Source organism: Vombatus ursinus, unplaced genomic scaffold (genome assembly GCF_900497805.2).
Source record: "Vombatus ursinus unplaced genomic scaffold, bare-nosed wombat genome assembly UNPS02014786.1, whole genome shotgun sequence".
Classification (NCBI taxonomy): Eukaryota; Metazoa; Chordata; class Mammalia; order Diprotodontia; family Vombatidae; genus Vombatus; species Vombatus ursinus.
Genome location: NW_020954564.1, coordinates 19713754 through 19736737, shown reverse-complemented (window position 1 = coordinate 19736737; position 22984 = coordinate 19713754). Strand labels below are relative to the sequence as shown.

The 22984-nt window shown below is 36.6% G+C and overlaps 1 protein-coding gene across 2 annotated transcripts in view; it reads left to right on the top strand.

Moving 5' to 3' along the window:
- LOC114046962 (uncharacterized protein KIAA0355-like) overlaps nt 1–21245 on the top strand; it is a 110313-nt gene extending 89068 nt beyond the window's left edge. For both annotated transcript variants that reach the window (XM_027867617.1, XM_027867618.1), the window contains 7 exons: nt 2338–2435; nt 6289–6414; nt 7703–8721; nt 10682–10847; nt 12043–12180; nt 16145–16223; nt 18530–21245. In XM_027867617.1, coding sequence (XP_027723418.1) covers nt 2338–2435; nt 6289–6414; nt 7703–8721; nt 10682–10847; nt 12043–12180; nt 16145–16223; nt 18530–18865 — 1962 coding nt within the window. In that variant the 3' untranslated portion in view covers nt 18866–21245. The remainder of the gene's footprint in view (nt 1–2337; nt 2436–6288; nt 6415–7702; nt 8722–10681; nt 10848–12042; nt 12181–16144; nt 16224–18529) is intronic.
- Nucleotides 21246–22984: the final 1739 nt, after the last annotated feature.

Sequence of the window (22984 nt, the reverse complement as noted above, 5' to 3'; positions counted from 1 at the left end):
TCTAAAGTAACTTGCAATTTGCAGTCATTAAATCTTCAAACTTATGGAGACAGAGACAAAATAAAACTAGAACAGGTCTATATTTTTACTGTCACTAGTTAGCACCCAGTCCATACTGAGCTATGGTCTTATCCCCTCTTTGAGCTGTTTTTCCTTTGCAGTGTAATTTTAAAATAACAGATTCTTCTTCTTATTATCTTCAGCTCTCTCTTCTAATCTTAGAGTCTTTTGTACTTTAGCACTTCTGATGCTATAGGACTGAGCCGTTCATTTCTGTTCATCCTCTTTTACCTGCCTCCCATGTCTATATATGTCTTTTAAAAATCTAAGTTGGGTGGGAATTTCTTCTTGAATATATATTATACTTTTTAGGCAATTCTTTTTCCTTATCAGCTTTGTTTCTCTTTGTGCCTTCAAAATGTCATTATTAGAGCCTCTCATCCCATTCCTCTTTTGCAGAATTTCTCTGTAGAATTTTAGTCTTTTAGATACTTTCATTCTTTTTTCTGAATGTTTTGAAATATGTTCTCCCCGTATCTGAGATGTATGTCAGATTATCACCAGCTTTCTTCTTCTGTATCACAAATTCTAAGATTGAGTGGTTACTTCCTCCCAAGGCTCCCAAAATTTTGACTCCCAACAACTAGTTCCACCTTTTAGTGAAAATTTGATCCAGAATAGTATTTCCTTTTGTTGGTTCCTCTAAATTTTGTGAAATTATCATTAAAGCAAGTCAAGAAATTATTAGTCACTTTGCTTTTGGAAAAGAGGAAGAGTTCCTTAACTTCCCCCCCTTCCCCCAAGCATCTGGTCCTAGAATCAGGAAGACCTGAATTCAAATCTTGCTCCAGTTTCCTCAGCTATAGAATGGAGATAATAGTCTACCTAATTTGCATGATTGTGAGGATCAAAGTTAATATTTGTACAAAGTACTTAGCACAGTACCTGGCACATAGTAGGCCCTGTATAAATGTTTGTTTCCCTCCCCAATTTCCAGATAATTAAAGGCACTCCCTGCCATTACTGTATCACGTGTCTGTGCTAGACTTGTTTTTGAAACAGAGAACCCAGTTTTAAATTTGCATCTCTGTGACCTTGAATTAAGTCCCTTAACCTCTCAGGGTCTCAGTCTCCTCATATATAAAATGAAGGATTTGGACTGGATACCTCCCCCCCGCCCAATATAATTTGTGGCATAAAATGAGGAGCCATGCCTGTCAAAGGTGCTTGGCACTGTTAAAAAGTTCCCTTATGTCAAGACTGAATTTCCTCCTTATGACTCCTATCCATTGCTTTTCCTTTTGTGCTCTGGAGTCAAGCAGAACAAGTCTAATATTTTCATTTTTGACCCATCAGATATTTGAACACTGATCTCAAATCCCTCCTCCCAAATCTTCTCTTAGTGGGTAAATCACTTCATATATTCAAGCCTCAGGTTCATTATCTATAAAATGAGGATAATAATGCGTATAGAAGGGGAACGAGTTTAACTATGAACCCAGCTAACTTACTAGTTTCTGAATAATCACAGCTACTATAATTTGAGTAATCACAATTTATAGCAATGTGTACCTGAAGAAGCGTCCTATACCTTTTATCCTACTCCCACAGATACTCTCTTTCAACTGTTTATCCTTTTCCATTTGACACTTATTTGTTACAGTTAACTCGCTATGTTACATCATATAGATCCTGTTTTTGCAGATGTCTCATTAATTATAGTTAATTGTTTCTACCATGTATCATTTATATATCATCTTTTAAAGCAGATGTTTTTAAATTACAGATTTATTTTTCTATAATCTTATGTATTATTTACTTTGTTAATTTAGCAAATCAGAATAGACTAAGCTTTTCCTTTTATTGTGTTGCTTTTTCAGCATAAAAGAAGCTTGGCATAAAAATCTAGTTGAATTAGTATCCAGAGCTATTATCTCTGTGGTTGTTACTCTTTAGAAAAGAAAGTATCCCAACTTAGCCACAGTGTCTCAGAGTTTTCTTCTGGGGTTCGCTACAGTAGCTACCTCATAGGCTTTCATGACTATCAAATGAGATAATGCACGTGCAGTGCTTTATGAACACTGAAGTGCTATAGTAAAATACATGGCAATGATGGTAGACCATAGTAATACTAGTACTTCTATCATTCCCGCTGTTGCTGCTGCTGCTCCCACTGCTGCTCCCTCTCCCCGACCTCTTGGATGATTTAAATAGTAACAGGCCTAACATTCTCTTTTTCAGGTCTTTAAGCCAGTGTCCCTGTGGCCACCTCAGTGTGTATTTAGAGCTAGACCTTTCATTTCCTAGAAAATAAATATCTTCATTTTGTTTTGATAGGTGGTGGTCGATACAGCGCAAATTGAAAATAAAGAAGCCTATGCCCCCCAGATTAGTTTAGAAGGTTCCAGGATTGTGGTTCAAGTCCCATCAACATGGTAAAGTTACATATAATTTAGTATCTTGATTTTAGGAGAGTTTTATTATCTGTGTTCCCATCATCAAAATGATTGTTCTAAATGCACCTTTGTGCATCATTGTGCTTATGAGTCTGAGGCATAGGAAATGCAGACTACACCCCACATTACGTGGATGTAGTCACAGTACTATAATGTTTGCAAAGCACTTTCATTGGCTTTCAGAGTAGTTAGAATTTTATATCTTTTTTCATCCAAATGCCTTAAGTGTGTTTTTAGCTTTTGAATTTAAGGGGCACAGCATCTGGGTACTAACTCACCTTTAGTTTATAATAGTGATATTATTCCCCTTCTCTTGTTTTATTATGTTATGATCCCAATTCTCCTTTCTTTTGTTCAAAAAAACAACTGACAATATAGAGAATTTTTCAGAATTTTTTATTCTATAATTTTTTTTTAAAATAAAAAGGGTTCATCTGTTACATAAGTTACAAAGCATAATTAATGCAAATGATAACTTTTCTTTAGCCTTTAAAACTGAAAATGAGCTGGGGCTCATGTGCATAGATTATGTTAAACTGTTCTGAAAATTTTTCATTGAAATGTGATTGTTTAATAGGAAATTCTACCAAGCAGTGATGCTGGGGAGTGTTTATAGATTGCTAATAAGTTACCATCTTTCCCATGTCCAAAAGCTCCCCATCTCAAAAACGTTTATACAGGAAGGAATTAAAAAAGAAAATAAAGGAATACCTTTTGGTTGAATTAATTTTTAAAATTATAATATTTCCTAACTTGTTCCTACCAGATATTAAAAGTTCTTCATTTTGTCTTAAGCTATTTGTGTTCCTTAATCTTCAGAATTTGTCTTTCTAATCTCTCCCATTTATTGGAAAGTCAGCGAACTTACTTCACAGTCTCCACTTTGAAGAGAAGAACTAATCTATATCTTATGAGGGAAAGATTTATTTGGTTGCCTAACTACCATTTCTTGCCTAGGAAAAAAAAAAGAATCTGAATAAGATGTTTTTGGAGATGCTCCCCCTACTGATTGTTTTTGGTAAAGCAGAGTTCTATCTGTTAATGATCAATGTATTTCTATGATCTGTACATTATGACAGATTTAGTTTAAAAAGTGCATTCTCTTAATTCCCTGAGCTTTCTGGTGAGCTAAAGACAGTATAGATTAAATGGATAGTCAGCATGTAGTAGTGTTTGGTGGAAGTTAAATCATGTTTACAGATTTTACTCAAACCATCAGTTCTTAAAACAAGAAGTAAAGTTTTTAAATGTTCTTCTCTTTGATTTTGTAGAAACTAGTTAATTCCTGTATTTTCTCTGTGTTTAAATGTTTTCTGCTTAGTCTGTCATGATACTTAGAGGAAACAATTGCCATTTCTTTTAAGATAACTGACTTAGGTGTTGAGGATACAAAGACAGAAACAAAATTCTTTTAGTTTTCATTTTGTGGTGTACTATTGTACCTTGCTGGGATTACTATGGGAATAGAATCAATTAGTCTCTTAACCCTGTAGGTCAGGAACATTGTGTTAAAATAGAAATTCACACACACACACACACACACACACACACACACACAAAATAAAGTACTCATAGAAAAAATTCATCTTCATCTCCTATATATCCTGTTAATCTGGGACTATTACTCGATGTGAGGCAATAACACTTTTCTCCCCATTTCACATATCTTTAGGTTGCATGTTAACTTTTGGTGACAGCTATTTTCTGTCAGCCTACCGTCTGTATATGTCCACTTTAACTTTCTAAGTGCAAATATAAAGAATTAAATTACTTAGCTCTGAGTACCCCAAGTCCCATATTTCCTTGAGGTGGCCTTGCTACTCAGTATACCATGTTATAAATCAGAAGGCTGCTTATCTAATATAAAATCAGAGCAAAGAGAGTGGGGTGTTTTTAAGGAATATTTCTGTCAACTATGGTAGCATAATGAATTACTGCTATTCTAGTATTAGTTGTCCAGAATTAGAACACCTTAAACCTAAGCAATGTTGGGAATACACTGATAGGACACTTCATAACATCCACTGTTTTTCTGATTACACTTTATAATCATTCCAACATCCTTTAATTTTTTTTTAGTTTCTAAGTTTACAGTTCTGTTTATATCATGTATAATAAATAAAGTACTTTCTGTTATTTACTAGTGATTAGGGGGCATCTTTGATGTTGTGTTTCTAATGTGTATGCAACTAGTTACAAAAGATAAACTTTTCCTGATCTGATACCTTATAATTATCCTTAATTTGCCTTTCAATCTGTCTTACTTTGGGTCTTGTAGTTTTGTGTTTATTAATAGCCTTTTTGGTGGATCATTTTTTGTAATATGTATCCTGTAACACAGGTATTTAGCTGAGACTTAGCAGCTATTAGTCATAGAAGTATAGGCTTATTGGGTAGTATAATGTTTCATCTCTTCATTTAGATCTCATGGATCTCTTCATTCCTTTGTGAACTTTATTTTCATGCATTAAAATAAAATCCTGTCACAGCCATCAGATATCTTTTTTCTTTTATACTTTGTTGCTATTACCAGTACCTTCTTTAGAAGAAATAGAATATGAAATTTCTTGCCTTCTCCAGGGTGGGGTGGAGTGGGGAGGGAGGAAGGGAGGGCGATAATTTGGAATTCAAAGTTTTTGTTTTTTTTTTTATTTTTTATTTTTTTGGCTAGGCAATGGGGTTAAGTGACTTGCCCAGGGTCACACAGCTAGTAAGTAGTATGTGTCTGAGGCCAGATTTGAACTCAGGTCCTTCTGAATCCAGGGCTGGTGCTCTGTCCTCTGCGCCACCTAGCTGCCCCCAGGAATTCAAAGTTTTAAAAACGAATGTTAAAAAATGTTTTTATATGTAACTGGGGAAAAATAAAATACTAAATAAGAATTTAAAAAAAGAAAAAGAAAAGTAGAGTATTAGCCCATATGGCGTTTCTTCTTATTCTTTTTTTTTATTATATTAGTGTGGTTCAGGGGTGGGGTACCTGTGGCCTTGAGGCCACATGTGGCCCTCTGGGTCCTGAAGCGCAGTCCTTTGACTGAATCCAAACTTGTAAAAGGATTTGTTCTATGAAGTTTGGAGTTAGTCAAAGGCTGTGCTTGAGGACCCAGAAGGACACATGTGGCCTTGAGACCTCAAGCTCCCCATCCCTGGTGTAGTTTCTTCTTATGATATATTTTATTCTTAGTATATTTTAATTTTTTAATCTAAACCTATGATTCTGTTGTTGGAAATTCTCCCTTCATGGATGTATAACTTATCTATGATCTGAGATCCTGCCTAGGGGAGTAAGAGGTTAAATGACTTAGCTGTGATCACACAGGTGGCTTGTGTCAGAGGCAGGACTTGAACCCAGTTCTTCCTGACTATGTTTACCACACCATACTGCCTCTGTTGATAATATTATTAAATCTTTGTAAATGCTAATAGTTCCTAAAAGTAATGGCTCTTTTGATGAGAGAACTTAAGAATAAGGAAGGCAAACACGTATACTTTTTTAAAAAATAATCACCTTTTGTTTGTACAGTGGATAATTGGTGGTGCCAAATTATTAAAATTTAATCATATATTTTTTTTTCTGATAACAAATGATAGAATACAAAAGTAGAATATGTCCGGTACTATCTGTATTGATATCTACATTTGGAAGTTTTGCTTGACATTTTGGGGCAGGATTGGAGTTAGAGTTGGGATGTATATATGGAGGTTAATTACATTCCTGCTATGTCAATACAAAACATTGGTAAAAAGTTTTTATTAGGCATTAAGCAGAAGCTATAAATACTTGCAGTCTTAAACAAAATAATATGATAATGATATAAATCCTTGTTGTTAATAGGTGCCTGAAGGAAGACCCTGCAACCATGTCTTTGCTCCAGAGAAGTCTAGACCCAGAGAAGACTTTGGGCTTAGTAGATGTGCTTTATACAGCTGTGTGGGACTTAAATCGGTGGAAGGAAGGAAGGTATATATACCTAGAGACTAAAGCACAAGAGTCTATTTACTTCTTTCCTTTAAAATTATCTAGAATTATTTAGATGTCCACATGCATATTTATCACAGTGTTACAAAAGTTCCTATGTGCTTATAGGGCTTAGAACATATTTGAATACAGAACAAAGGATTTGAGAAAGACTGGCGTTTAAATAACATATTCCATTTATTGGTAAGGAAGAGTAGTCTTAGGTGACCCATATGCCTAAGTAATGCAAGTACAAATATGAACAGCATCTCTTAGTTATAGATTTCTTATCAGGAGTTATGTGATCTAACACTTCTGTACTTCAAGGACTTGAGACTTCATTGGTGAGACACTCCCTCCACCACTGCCAAGTATGACTTCTCTGTGACTTGGTTTATATATTTGAAAGTGACTGGGGCTAGAAAAATCCCTCACTCTGCACCATATCTGGAGATGCACCTCGCTATACTTAGCAAGGCCAGTCCATAGACATCAGACATATTCTGTTACTAGGCCTACACTGAAGATTTTCTAGCTTGCTAGGACTTATACTTTTACTGATATAGTCTTTAAGAATCCAGGATCATCTCCATACCTTAATTAGGCTTTAGTGGCTTTAGATGGCTTTAGTGAATGGACTTTATCTAAATGCTATTTAAGTGAATTTAGAATAAGCTAGGGGGAAAAACCGTATATTCAAAGTCCATTTGTAAATCATACTAAAGAGCATTAGACATTATTATACATTTTTCTCATGTTTGTTATATGTTCTTCTTGTGCTCTCATGTCAGCTTCCAGTTCTTTCTCTTTCCTATCTCTGTCTCCTTTATTCATTTTGCATTCATTTAGATTTGGTTAGCTTTTATTTTTGGAATAATCACTGGTTTCTGATGCCTCTGTATTTTCTCCCTTTCTTTGTGATTTCATTTAATGTCTCCTTCTCTGGAAATTTTTATTAGCATCATTTCTTGTCCTTTGATGAGACATCTTACTTGGAGGAGTGGAAATCTATTGATGTCATTTTTTGAAGCTCTTTTTATAGATAATAGCTCTTTAAATAATATTGAATATAGATTGATGTTTAAATAGTGTGCACTTTTAAAGATCTTCTGTGATCATTTGTTCATTTGTAAAAAAAAAATTATAAACTATGGAATGCACTTGGGAAAATCTAGTATTTCCTAAAAAAATTTTTTAAACCTTTTTAAAAGGAAAATTTTAATTTCATTGTTGAAATGTAATGTCATTTTTTTTCAGCTTAAAAAAAATTGATACATTTCCATTTAAACAGGGAGCAGGCTTTGCCTTCTATTCAGATTCAACTTCAACGTGAGATCTCTGACTTTGGGAATCAAGTTGATATGCCTCCTGGAAATGGAAATAAATCATCAGGAGGCTTGCAAAAGACATTCTCAAAACTGACTTCACGGTTTACAAAGAAAACTTCATGTGCCAGTTCCAGCAACAGTGCAAGTTATTCTATCCCGAATACCCCTTCTAAAAATGTTTTCATATCTGGAAGTTCTGAAGAAAAGGCTAAAATGCCCAGTAATATTGATACAAGATTACAAAGCATTTTGAACATTGGTAATTTTCCAAGGACTGCAGACCCATCAGCCCAAAGTGCCAGTAATCAGATGGTTAATGGCTTTCTAATTGAACATAGGGAAAATTTCTTCAAAGGAGATGATGGTAACGATGACAAAGGTATGAATCTCCCAAGTGATCAGGAAATGCAGGAGGTTATTGATTTTCTGTCTGGCTTTAATATGGGCAAATCCCAGCAGGCGTCCCCAATGGTGAAAAGGCGTAACTCTGTTGCTTCTGCCACAACAGGTGAGACAAAATCAGGGACACTGCAGCCCCCACAGCCACAGCCACAATCAGTGGCACATGTAACTTTGCATCCTTCTCAGCGAGGGTTAACACAGCAACAGCCACCATCCCCTAAACAACAGCAGCCACAGATGCAATATTACCAACATCTGCTTCAGCCTCTAGGGCCACAGCAGCCACAGCCACAGCCACAGGCACGGACACCTGGAAAGTGGCTTGGTAGCTCTTCACAACAGCCTGCTCAAGCAATTGGAACTGGATTGTCTCCTCTTGGCCAGTGGAGTAGCCCTGGCCTTTCAGATCTGAGTCCTGATTTATATAGCTTGGGTCTTGTGAGTAGCTACATGGACGACATGATGTCTGAGATGTTAGGACAAAAGCCACAAGGACCTAGAAATAACACGTGGCCAAATCGTGACCAAAATGAAGGAGTCTTTGGGATGCTGGGAGAAATTCTGCCTTTTGATCCTGCAGGTATGTATGGACATTTTAGGTGGTTTAATGCTCTAATTGAAAACTTAGTTGGAATAACAGCTAGTCTTAACAAAATCCTACTCTCTTATAGCAATCCCTGAACTTCAGGTAAATGGGTCCTGGAAGCTACTGTTGTTAACCAAGAGGCTTCATTTATAGACTCTAAAAGTCCTCCCCACACTTTTGCTGTTTGAGGATTATGCTGCCTAATCAGTTCCAAAACATTTACTGGTAGATGCTTCTAGCTTTTGCTTCCCTCTCTTCCTTTCCCCTCTTTCACTGTCCTACTTTCAGTGGAGAAACAAGGCTGGGGTAGATGTGAAGTAAGGAGCTGGCTGAGTGGGTAAAGAATACTTAATAGTGATTTTCTAAACAGTTCTTCCAAAACAGGACATTCCTTTTGTATATAAGCGTTTGGAAATTGTTTCTCACTTTGCTGTAAAACTATTAACTGTCATCATTTTCATTTTTTAGAATATCAAATTTTAAAAACATTACTGTTTATTTGACTACATGGTTTCATCCTAATCTCTATGACCGTTTTTTTTTTTTGCACTTAATAGTACTTTATTTTTTTCCAATTACATGTTAAGATAGTTTTCAACATTGATTTTTGTAAGATTTTGAGCTCCAAATTTTTCTCCTTCCCTATAACCCTTCCCTCCCCCATCCCCAAGACAGCAAGCAGTCTGATACAGGTTATCCATATACAGTCATGTTAAACATATTTCCGCATTAGTCATGTTGTGAATGAAGAAACAGAACAAAAGGGGAAAACCACAAGAAAGAAAAAACAAAGTGAAAATAGTATGCGTCAATTGGCATTCAGACTCCATAGTTCTTTCTCTGGATGCAGATAGAATTTTCTATCACGATTATGACCTTTATTTTTATTTAGTTTTACATATTACAACATAATGAATGAAAATAATTTATCAAGTGCTTCCTGGGCATACAGAAACAAAAATGAGACAGTCCTAGCCCTTGAGTAGCTTACATTCTAATAGGAGAAGGCAATATAGAGGAATGATGGCCAGGGAGAGGTGTTTTTACTTAGGAAATCAAAACAATGGTGAAGGGAACCTTTAAGAGAGTTAATTGGTTAATTACCTACCTATAAAAAGGAAAATTATTAATGATGTCACTATTACCTATTGTAAATTCACAAAAATTAACTAAACTTGTTTATTGAATTGTTGAAATTATAATCTTAAATACACTTTAAGATTCATTTCTTTGATTGAGTGTCCAAGATTTAATTTAAGTTCCTGAATTTACCTTCATTTGGTAACTCATTTTGACTGTATATCCACAGAAGAAATTACTTTCAGCAAAGTGAGAAAGAACTTCTATGATCAACAGTCCCATAAGGACACCAGAGCAAGAAATAATTTCATTTCATGTACCTAGGGAGCCACATTTCCATTCTCTGGTGACTGGACTAGATATCTCATACAATGTGTTACTAAAGTATTCAGGCATGTGGGATACCAAGCTACTGAGATGAGAGTTAGTGCTGGTTGCATTTTTGTTGTAATAATTTTCCAGCTACTTGGTTCTTTAATATAGTTTGCTGTTGATGGTTTAAGGAAACTTAAGGTGAAAAAGTATGTATAATGAAAACACTGGATAATAAAGAAATTTATGTTGACATTGGGAAACCATCATAGTAAAAGAGCATTCTTTCTTTTCTCTTTCTCACATTTCCACATAGAGTTTGAGTGTATACTCACATTGATTATGTACTGCATTTCTAATATCTGGCTAGGCAGTGGTGAATAATCCTCTTAGAAGATAGTGGAGAATTGATTCCACTGTAATATTGCTTCTTTGAGGGTTAATATCTCCTGAATGCTTTTTGTTTGTTTTGTGCTGGGGTAGACAACCAAGCTTAAGGGCTTCAAAGACCATGATTAATTATAGTGGATCTATAACAATTGGCTGCTCTTTTTGCGTCCAGTTGGCTCAGACCCAGAGTTTGTCCGGTATGTAGCTGGGGTAAGCCAGGCTTTGCAGCAGAAACGGCAAGCCCAGCATGTCCGTCGCCCAGGCAACACACGGAACAACTGGCCTCTTCTGGACGATGCCCATCGTACCTGGCCCTTTCCTGAGTATTTCACAGAAGGGTGAGTGCTGACAAACATTAGGTAGTACCACTGCAAAACCCATGGAGTAAGAATTGTGTATTCATAGGGCAAGCCAAAGATCATTGTTCTCAAAGCAGGAATGGAGGAGGCAGTTTTCTGGAGGGACTTCCCTTAAACTGATCTTTGGATTTTTTTTTTTTTTGGTTTTGAAAGAAATAGAGAATTTCTTTTGTTTATAAATCCAAATGTTATAGATTTTGTCCATTTCATGATGTTCAGTGTTGTGATGTATCCCTTATATATACATGTTAAATATGAACTAATGACTTTAAAACAGAGCAGGTTTTTTCCTTGAGTTTGATTGTCCAGGGTAAGGACTGCATTTGATTCAGTTTCTTAAATGTGTAGGTGCTTCACATTACAGGGTGATTATGTTATGAATTAGATGTGTGAAATGTAGCACATCACCAGTTTTACGGGCTAAGAACAAAGATAAGAATTTACCCGTATCATCTTCAAAGAATTATATCTCATGTTTAACCTTAGATTACAGTTAGGCTAGGATTCTTTTGAGCCTCACTATGATCCTGTAAGTTGGCAGTTCAAGCAGTATCACCCCCATATTATAGGTAAAATAATTCAAGTTCAAAGTAGTTATGACTTGCCCATTGCCACTTTTAGTGAGCATATGATTGACTTTAACTTCCTTTTTTTTTTTTTTTTTGAGGCAGTGGGGGTTAAGTGACTTGCCCAGGGTCACACAGCTAGCTAGAAAGTCTCTGAGGTCAGATTTGAACTCAGGTCCTCCTGACTCCAGGGCCTGTGCACTATACCACCTAGCTCCTCCTGACTTTAACTTCTTTGGTCTGATGACTAGTTGCCCCCAAGACTTACATTATCTTTAGAGAAACCAGAATGTCTTCGAATATTTCCTAGCACTTCTGAGTTTGAAAATGTGTATTATATATAGATTTATAGATTTTGGGGGGGTGTTAGAAAGTACAGCACCAAAGAGACATGTTATTCAAGAATATAATTGAAGAGATGGTAACTACGTGGTAACGTGAGGCTTGCAAGCATTTAATGGAATATGAAATGTATCTAGGCCAGAATCTTTTATTTTCCTTGACTGTAAAACAGAAGGCAAGGAAAGGAGTCTTGCTACTTTTATATATATTTAGTCTTCAGACCTGGAATGAGAGTTTTGACTAATTTCTTTTTATTTGGCTTTCAGTGACATGATAAATAATAGCTGGTCAGGCACTCAGGGAGACTCTGCCAGCTCAAGTGATGAGACATCCTCTGCTAATGGCGACAGTTTGTTTTCCATGTTTTCGGGGCCAGATCTTATTGCTGCTGTTAAGCAGAGAAGGTAAGAATAGCTTTATAAAGCTAATAAGAGGACAAAAAAACATTTGAATTTGTTAATTCATTCTTGATAAAGTTCAAAAGGCAGGAAGCATCATAGTAAAATTGATGTCCTGTGGTAGTGGTTATTCCTGTTTATCCTGTAGAGGTAACTGTGGCCCTGCTGTGCTCACTATTTTTATTCGAGCTAGAAGATTTATTTTGTGAAGGGCTCTTTCCCTAGTTCTTTCTCCAACTAAAGCAGCTACATCTTTGTTGTAAATTCTACACAGACAGCTTTTGTAGAGCAGAAGTTCTCAGTCTATATGGCATAGCTGTGGGATGTGTTGAGGGACTCATCATATAACTGCATGCTCTATTATGTAGGGAACCTGATTTGAAATGGAGTGAAAGCAAATACATAAGGTGTCATTATTATTGAGTATCTAACTCTGCATGATGATAAAGTAGTAATGGCACTGACAAAAAAGACTTTGGGTGAGTATTTTTGAAGATACTAAGTCCCCTCCAGGAAAATATCAGAAGGAGCCAGCAACCTATTAAGTTAGTTAGGTTTCAACTTTAGTTGGCATCATATTATCTTGCAAAGCTAGTGTTCCCACTAATTAATTGTGTGACTTTGGGTAAATTACTTAAACTCTTAGGGTTTCATTTTCCTAATTTGTAAAATGAATTAGTTAGACTAGGGGATCTATAAGCTCCCTTCCATCTCTAATATTCTATTGTTATGTGACTGATATTCAGTAGTCATCCATTACATACATGCTGCATACACTACACTGTGCTCAGTACTGGGGGAGATTAAAAGATAAATAAGGTTTGGTCCCTGCACTCCAGGAACTAATATTTTAATAGGGAGAGATATGATACATTCACAGATAAATAAACAAAATACATTATAGTTGAGTTAGTATACTAAAGGAACATAAAGTGCGGTGAGATAGGATGAGGCAGGAATCACTTATGGTTTTGGGGGGGGTCAAGGAAAGCTTCATTTTAACTGGATCTTAAAAGATGAACAGATAGAATGTCAAACAAGGTGGAGATATGGGGGCATATATTTATTATGGAAAACAGCGTAAAAAAAGTATAGCGGTGGTAAGGTACAGAGAATGTTCAGAGGACAACGAGTAATATAAATATCTAAAGAAGGAATAGTATGAGTTTAGGATGGAAAAGTAGTATGGAGGCAGATTGTTAAGGGCCTTGAACATTAGCATAAGGAGTTTAGAATTTATTCAGTTAGCAATAAGGAGCTACTGAAGATTCTTGAGTTGTGGGGTGGTCTTTACTAGAAAGACCAGTCTTATAACAATGGGGGGGGTATATTGGCAGGGGCATATCTTAGGATCATAGATCCATAATTGGAAGAGACCTCAGAGGTCACCTAGCCCAACCCCCCATTTTGCAGATAAGCATATTGAGGCCCAGGGGAGACTGTGACTTGCCTAGGTCATACCTAAGTAGTAAACATTAGAGGCAGTATTTGAACCCAGGGCCTTTGATTCCAGAACCTGCCTCTAAGACGTAGACTGGAAGGGGAAGAGGGTAAAAGCAGGGAGGAAGTTATGAAGCTAGAAGGCAGGAGAAAGAATTCTGGATTTGGAGTCAGAAACTTTATATTGGAATTCCAGCTGTGCCTCTTACTACGCACAACCGGTGTGTCCATGGGCAAATCATTTTAACTTCTTTGGGCCTCAGTTTCCTCTTCTGAAAAATGAGGGGTTCAGACCGAGTGACCTCTAAGGTCCTTTCAAGCTTCAAATCTATGATCCTGTGATAAATAATGAAATACAGTCTTAGATTTGAACAGGGCTGTTACCAAGTTCTCAGCTGTTCATTCCAGCACAGTGCGCCAGAGACTTGTACGTTTGGTTGTCTCTTCCCACAACACTACCATGTTGGCTTATGAATCAGGAAGAAATCTTCCTCCTCACTCAAGTAGGAGCCTCAGTTTTCAGTGTTCTAAAGCGTAGACTGTAATAAGCACATGATAGACATACTTCAACAAACTGCCTGTGATCCAGACTAGCATGGTACAGTAAAAAGATGACTGGATTCAGAGAACTTGGGTGTGAATTCTGACTCTGCCACTTATTAGCTGTGGGATCTCAAACAAATCACTTAATCTTTTTTGTCCTTAGCTACCTCATCAGTAAAAAAAAAAAGGGGGGGGAGGGGGCCCAAACTAAGAAGTCCTTTGAAGCTCTAAATCTCTGATCCTATAGCCATACCTTTGGTATATAGAATTTGGAAGAGACTCAAGTATTTGTTGATTGATTATTAAAATAATACATATATCATAGTGTCTTCTGTATAGTAGGCACCCAATAAATATTTATTTGATTTTGAAAATAGACAGTAAGTACATCTTTCAGGTGAAACTGGCACTCCTTAATGTTAGATTGAAATATATTGCATTTTTTTTTGAAAACTTAAATCTCAAACAATCTATTTATTTGGTAGAAGGAAGATGATTATCTTTCTGCATGTATAGCTTAGATGTAAAATGCTTGTATTTCTATGTTGTCAGGAAGGTATTGTAGAAAGTACTTCATTATTTAAATGTGAACTATTATTATTATATTGTCTTTTGCAATCAAAAAAGCCCTCTGAATAGGAGGAGGCCTTTTTTGTTGCTGGAGTCTTAGACCATTTGGTACAGTCTGCACAATTTATTGCCTACTTTCCTAATTGAATAAACTTTGACAAAATTATAATACCCATTGCTATTTAAAAAGACAAAAAAAACTAGAAAGCATAGTAATAAAATGGAGTTTTTCTTAAAATGCTAAGCGGTATGTTTCTAAAACCAAAAGCAAGCATTATCCGTAATGGGGATAAACCATAAGCCTTTCCAATAAGGGGTGAAGCAAGAATGTTCATTATCAACATTATTATTCAACATTGTACTAGAAATGCTAACTATAGCAATAATGCAAGAAAAAGAAATTGAAGGAATAAGCATAGGCAGCGAGGAAAGAAAACAATCACTTTTTGCAGATGATGAGATGGTATATACTTAGAGAACCCTAGAGAATCAACTAAAATACTAGTTGAAACAATTAGAAGTGTTAGCAAACTTGCAGGATATAAATCATCAGTGTTTCTATATAGTACCAACAAAACCAAGTAGGAAGAGATAGAAAGAGAAATTTCATTTAAAATAACCACAGAAAATATAAAATACTTAGGAGTCTGCCTGCCAAGACACACACAGGAACTCTATAAACACAATTACTAATTGAATCATCTTTGATTAGGCAAAGCTTATAGGTGAAAAATGTATTTTGGCCCTTGGGGAAAAAAAAATTGCCTTTGCATGCATTATCTAATGGTGACCAAATAGCATTAGAATCATGAGGGTAAAGCTTACAGTATTTGCAAACAAGGTTAGCATACAGCTTTTTTATTTTTGTAATGAGAGTTAATTAAGAATGTTTTAAGTTATTTTTTTTCATGAGGATTGAAATGCTCTACATGCTACACAAGTTGTGAGTCTCTAGATTCAATCATCTATCATTGTTCAAGGGGGTAGAAATGGAGTACCAAGTCACTACCACAAACAGTTTCCACCCTTTCAAACAATATAATTGAATTCTTAAAATTCAGAATGCTCTGGTACTAATGATTATTCTCTTTGAAATGTTATCTTAATAGAACATCCAGACCACATGCACACTGCTCAGCTAAAAAGTCTCAGAGATACAACTTAGTGTACTCCATTTCTTTGATAGGCCTTTGGTTGAATATAAAGTAATGATAGAGTTGAGTTTTCTTGGAAGATCTTGTGTAAAAATAATGACTCCTTCAGTCTTATTTAAGATAAACAAAATTTGAGGAACTCATAATAGCTGCTTGAAGATGTCACCCTTGAGCAGATAGGAATGGATACATGGAAACAGCCTAACCCCTGAAAGTAAGTAATAAATAATAGAATAATTGCAAAATGCCTTTTGTTTTTTCAGGAAACACAGTAGTGGGGAACGGGAGACTACCACACTACCATCACCACCTCTTCTTTCCACAGTGGATGATCTTAATCAGGTATGGACTGTGACAATTCCTTTTCAGTTATGCAGTAGCAGTCACTGACTTACGAGGATGGGATGGACAAAGATCTGAATGTAGATTTAAGTGCACTGGGGTGTCTCTAAATATATTAAAATATGTATTAAACATATTCTAAGATAGTATTGATATCTGGCAAATTATGTTGCCAGCCCAGAAATTATAGCTTCATGCTCTGATCAGACACAATGAAAAGTGAAACTTAAGTTATAGGCAAATTGTACAAACTTTAGAAATCATATTTAAAGGGAAATGTGTGACTTTCAATATAAGCATTTAAATTAGTTTTCTTTTATCTTTTTTTCTTTAGACAAGCAAAAAGCATTTATTAAACTCCTACTATAAAGCAGGTATTATGCTAGGAACTGGGGGGGTGGGGTATAAGGAACTTACATTCTAACAGGGAAGATAGCATGCACACATGGAAGTATGTACGTAATACATATCAAGGAATGAAGATGGGGAAGAGTAAGCATTGGTCCTAGCAGTAAAGAGGATCAGGAAAAACTTCATAGAGAAAGTGGTTCTTGAGAGAACCTGGAAGGAAACTAAGGATTCTAAAAGGGAGAAGGAGGTATGGAATGAGTGCATTCTAGGCATGTGGGGCACCTGAGAGATGAGAGATGGAATGTCATGTTTGCAGAACAGCAGGAAGGCCATTTTGACTGCTCTGTGGAGAGTGTGAAGGAGAGTAGTGTATAACCAGCAGGAGTAAATAGATTCCAATTATAAATGCCAATCAAGAGTTTAATATAGTTTCCTACAGGTAATAAAGGGCCATTGATGTTTGTTGAGTGGGGGAGTAACATGGTCAAAACTGTGCTTTAGACAATACACTTTGGCAGGAGTGTGGAGGATGAATTGGAGAGAAGAGAGACTTGAGGCAGGAAGACCAGCTAGGAGTTATTGTGATAGATAGTGGAAGGCAGCTAGATGGCACAGTTGATAATAGCACCTACCTCCCAGGGTTGTTATGAGGATCCAATGAGATGAAAATTGTAAAGTGCCTAGCACTGTGTCTGGCACCTGGTATGTTGTTGTTATTGTTGTTATTATTAGCCGTTAGGCCAGGCAAGATTATAACAGCCTAAACTAGTGTGGGGGCCGTGTGAGAAGGGCAGATGGGACAGATGGGAGAGATGTAGAACAGGAAGAATAGACAGGACTTGGCAAACTGAATGATGTGTGGAGTGAGGGAGTGAATCAGTGAAGATGGCTCTGAGGTTGAGGACTTGAGTGAATGAAAAGACAGAAATTGATTCATGTGATCTGAATAGAAATGGAAAGGTTCAGAAGAGGGCTCAGTGCAAAGGGAAAAATAAAGAGTTTTGTTTGGATGTGTCGAGTTTAAGGTATTTTTGGAAAATCCAGTAAGCAATAGAACCAGATATATAGATCTAGGAATCATTTGCTTAAATGTAAGTGAACCATGAGACTAGATGACACTGAGAGAGAGTGCTGAGAGAGAAAATGAATGTGTGTGTATGTATGTATGTATGTATGTATGTATGTGTGTGTGTATATTATTTCTATTTTACCGTTTTATATTTTTCTAAAATTTACAATAATAATAGCTGATATCACTTGAAGTTTTGGGAGGCATTTGCCAGATAAGTCATGATAATGCGATCATTCTAGTCCATTTATTAAGCTATCACAGTATACTGAAATGCTTCATTAGTAAGAAATAGGAAAAACATGATTCCCATGGATAAGAGAAAGACTTGCATCAGGAAGAATAAGATAGAGAGGGGTGACATGAGTGCTGTTATTTTTTTTTAATGTGTTTTATTTACATAGCCAGTACCAAACATTTCCAAGTTGGTGATGAGTCTGTTGGCCATTGTAGAGGGAGAAAACATAAGTGGAGCCACGTTCTTGTTTTGCACTTAGCGAGTTATACTCAGCCAGACACTTTAGAATTTCCCTTGTTTCTACTGCACAAAATGGCATCCAAATCCTGGCATAAGTAGCTGATTATGGCCAGAAGAAGGTAATGGTTCTTGAAATTCCTTTACTTCCCCACTCCCACTTCCCCAGATATTATCAAGAGAGCCTTTTTTTAGAATCAAAAGGATGCAGGGGTTCTGAGACATGAGAGCATATAAATAGATGGAAGCTTAAATGGTTTAAAAAAAATCACCCAGAGAACAATTCAGGGAATGAATTCTGCTGGGCCTTGACTAGCATTAGCCTAATTAGTTTCCCCTCAATTGACAGTTTACCTTCTTGGAAAAATTTGTTCTGAAAACCAGATTTTTAATTTGCTTTTTTCTTGGCAGGATAATAAAACCAAAACGTGGCCTCCAAAGGCCCCCTGGCAGCATCCTTCACCTCTAACCAACACACTGCCCAGTCAGAGCCCGTCTTTGTATCATATTACCAATCCTGTCAGCCAGTGGAATGACACGATGCAAATTTTACAGTCACCAGTTTGGTCTGCAGCTGGTGACTGTGCTCCATCAACAGGGATTTCCTCTACATTTGCCTATGGGCAGCAAGCCCAGGCCCAGGCGCAGGCTCAACAGGCAGCAGCCCAGCACAAACCCATGAACAAGGGCTTTAAGTCTTTTCCAGTGAAGCAAGAGCGCAGACCATCCTACCTACATCAGTACTAATGACTTCACACATCGGAAGGATACTGGTTGTCTCATCAGTAGTGACGGGTAGCCGTGAATGGGCCTTCACAGTTCTATGAAAAGATAAAGCTATTTTGTGGACGTTCTGTTTGATAAAACATGGCATTATGTCTGGTTACTTCTATAAAGGAAGACCCCATTGAAATTGACATACATAGGCTCAGCTGTTGAGCAAATAAGGCCACTATTTTTGTTAGGCACACAAAGCAGTTCAGACTGTAACATAGAAGAGCTTTTAAAATGTGTATATGACTTTTACTTTCTTAATCTTTTTTTAAAAATATTGCTAAAAAATACTACCATACCAAACACTATTTTATAGCTATTTTTTCATATAGATTTATAGTCAAAACATCTCTTGCCTAAAATGCATTTAATATTTTAAAATAACAAATGTAGTGGTCGGAGTTTTGCTCAACATTGTCCTTATTTAAGTTTATATATATAAAATGAGCAAATGATAAAACACACTTTATACCCTACGGTGAGCAACTTGGGCCCTGTGGGTTTTCCATGGGAGTGACAACCAGCAGCTTTTCAGAGTATAGCCCTGGAAGTAGGTAATTTCAGCGCTGTTTGCAAAGCATCGTCACTCTGACGATTGCAGTATTGCCCTACTGTAAGCATAGATCATCAAGGACCTCTAAATGGGGATCACAAATGGCAGTAGCTTATCTACCCAAGGTAGGCATATTTTCACTTGGTAAGAGGGGAGGTTGATCTTGATTCATAATTGGATACTTTGCCATTTGGCCAAAGGCCTCATCACCTTTGTTTTCCTTTGACGTGACAAAGTATAGCAGTTAAAAGACAACTTTGCTATTTAATTAAGTCTTTTTTCAGACACTGTATTTACAGTAACATTTGTGAGCTGGCTCAGAAAAAAAAAATTAAAATTTGGGAATAAATTAGTTGAAGACAGTGCTGCTTTCAAAGTAAGGGAAAAAAGAGAACTCAGTTCAGTTAATATGTGCCATTAAATAGATATTACCTGTGGAATTAGAAATATTTTCCAACCAAAGTGGATTTAGAAGAGTTGAATGGTGCTTACATTAAGAAACAATGATAAATATATGTATAGTTACCCATTGTACTTTAATTGAGGTTACAGAAGATTCTTTATATAAAACTTATTTAAATTTTCATATTTCATTTTTGAAAGAGTCTAACTGATTAATATCCACAATATTTTCTGGTATGAAAGTTTTGACAGTATTAATCTTATTTTTATATTTTCTTAAATCATTATACCATTCTAATATGTGTTAACTACCAGTAAGTGGGATATTAGTTTTAATGCCATATAAACTTTTTTCAGCAAAAATAGTAATAACACATTTATGTTCTCATTTTTATAGACATAAATGAATCTTATATTTAAAGATACCAAAAAAAGGATATACAAAACACTAATATAGAGAGATTCAGGGTGTCTCAGCCCAAGCTCCACCTTTTCTGTTGTATAATGCTGGGTCAAATTTTTAGCCCCAGAATGTGATTTTGTGTGTTGTTCGAAGATGCCAATGTTGCCTGTATTTATGATATTGTCACCATGTTTTCTGAAAATTCACACTCACCATGTTTACAGAGAATTGTTTGCTGTACATAGACTTTTTCCAGGAATGTGCTTCGCACAGTCATTGTGTGGCTTTTGTCTGTGTAAATTGTCATAGTGTCCGCATTTGTTTTACTTTGGATGTCCTCCTGCTGCAATTGTTTGTGACTGTTTTGCTTGACAGATGGTGTTTGGTTTCTCAAAGTAACATGTCCACAGTGCCCTGAATCCAAAGTTCTATTACACTGAAATACTATGATTCATCAATGTCTGCCCAAAGGTCTTACTCCTGGATGGGTAGTTCTTTCTGCTCTGACATATTGCTCAGCACAGATGCCATCCCTATCTTCCTTTTTCCAATTTGTTTATGTTTTGAATTAAGGCATTTTCTACCTGGAATCAGAATGGGCTGTGGAGACTGTGAGGTGAAACCACTGGTGTGTCTCTGCATGGGTGCTCTGTCCCTGGAGTCCGAGTGAGCTGTGCAGGCTGTGTGAGGTGAAGCTGTTTGTGTGTGTCTCTGCATCGGTGCTATGTCCCCAGCTTCCAGTCCTTCTGAGCCCTGGTGCTTCCAGGTGTTATGTGTGGCAGAAAAGTCCTGCCACAAAGGGGCTTTGTCTGTCATCTACTGCTGAGTACAAAGGCTTGGTGCTTTCTGATGTCACGTTAACTTGCCCTTACTGCAGTGCTTCATGTGAATCGTTCAGTGCTTCTGAACTGGAACTGTATATTTTGTATTTTACTTCTAATGCTCCTGTAAGTAAAATAACTATTTGCTTTATTAAAGATACACATTTAATAATATGCTGTAACTTGCTTTAACGCAAACTCTGACTCTCCAACTAGCAAGCCTTATGGTTTCTTGCTTTGAAAAAGTCCAGACCTTTAACTTAACATTATTTGAATTTTTACTCTGAAGTCAAACCTTGCTCTTCAGATGACTGTTTTAAATCATATTAAACAAAAATTTATTTATAAACCAAAATCAGAAGCTTACTGTGAACTACAGGTTGCTCTCTTCATCTCAGCAAGACCCCGGTAAAGAGACTTCCTTAGCAGCCTTGCAGGGTATGTGAAGTCCATGATCTCACCATGCTGTGCATTTTATTGAGGAAGGGAAAGAGATCAGAAATCTCCAGCACCAGTCCCATTACCCTCTCAGGTCTTTGATTATATCTTCCTTAGATTGCTTTTTCCTTCCTTCTAACTTCAGTGACGCTCTCTGAAGGTCTGATCAGATGGCAAGTTCTCATAATCTGAGAATCCCTAAGAAAATTGGGAGTATTTATGCCTTTGATCCTATCATTCCACCTTCCTAACTAGTGCCTCCTCCCCCACAGTGAGGAACCTGCCTGCCTTATGTACAGAATTCTAAGAAATAAAATTTCCTGCATAGCTAGAACAACTCTGGGGGGGTTGTCCTAAGAAACAAAGCAATGAATTCCACTGGTTGGATGATCTATTCCATAGTGTATGTTTTCAGCAATAATATTTGCTTCCATTTAAAGGTGGGAAGTAGTAAGATGTGAAAATGGGCATATTAGCTAGAACTTGATCCATAGTACAAGGGAAATGACATTGGCTTTGGAGAGAGAAGAAATGGATTTTCTATAGAGTCCCAGTTCTTTGAAGAAGGATTTGTATGACTTTGCCATTTAACTTCCCTGAGCCTCAGTTTCTTCACTTATAAAATGATGGGTTGGGCTACATGTTCTTTAAGTTCCTTCCCAACTTTAATTTTTCCGATTGTAATACTTTATTTAAGCAGAAAATATAATACTAAAAGTTTCTAAAGAAACTTAATATTTGAATAGAAAGAAAAATCAAAGAGTTTGGATATCAGGAGGAGATTCCTAAGAGCTGTCACAGAATGCATTAAGTTACCTTGTAAGGTAAGTGAATTCTCCTTTATTGGAAAATTTCTGGCAGAGGCCGGGTGTTGTAGAAAGGGTTCATATATGAAGTATGGAGTCAGACTATATGGAGTCCTTGAAACCCCTTCAGCTCTTAAGTACTTAACACAGTGCCTGCACATAGTAGGTGCTTAATAAATGTTTATTGACTGGTTTATTGATAAGAACTCTGGATCTCTGATCCATGAAAATTTGGATCATTAGGGTTTGGGGATGAGCTAAAATACTTTTATCTGAGATGGTAGTATTGTAACAGAATACTGGGAAGTTTAAAATTTGTTAATCTTGTTTCCCATTCATATTCCTAAAATCGCACAGCATAGGGGATAGAGAGCTGACCTCAGATTCAGGAAGACCTAGGTTCAAGTCCTTCCTTTGACATACTTTGTGATCCTTTACAAGTTACTCAACCTCCTAGAAAATTCTTTTAAGACCAGAGGTTACAGAGCAGTTAATTTGCATTGCATTTGTAAAGGGAGTTTCCTCTTGGGTGCTAACCACAGGTCCAGTTTAAAAAATGTTCTCTCCTAACTCACTTTGAGACCCTGTTCAAATATAGGCTTCAGTTTTCCTATGTGAGGGCAGCTAAGTGGCACAGTGGATAGTGTGCTGGACCTGGAGTCACTCATC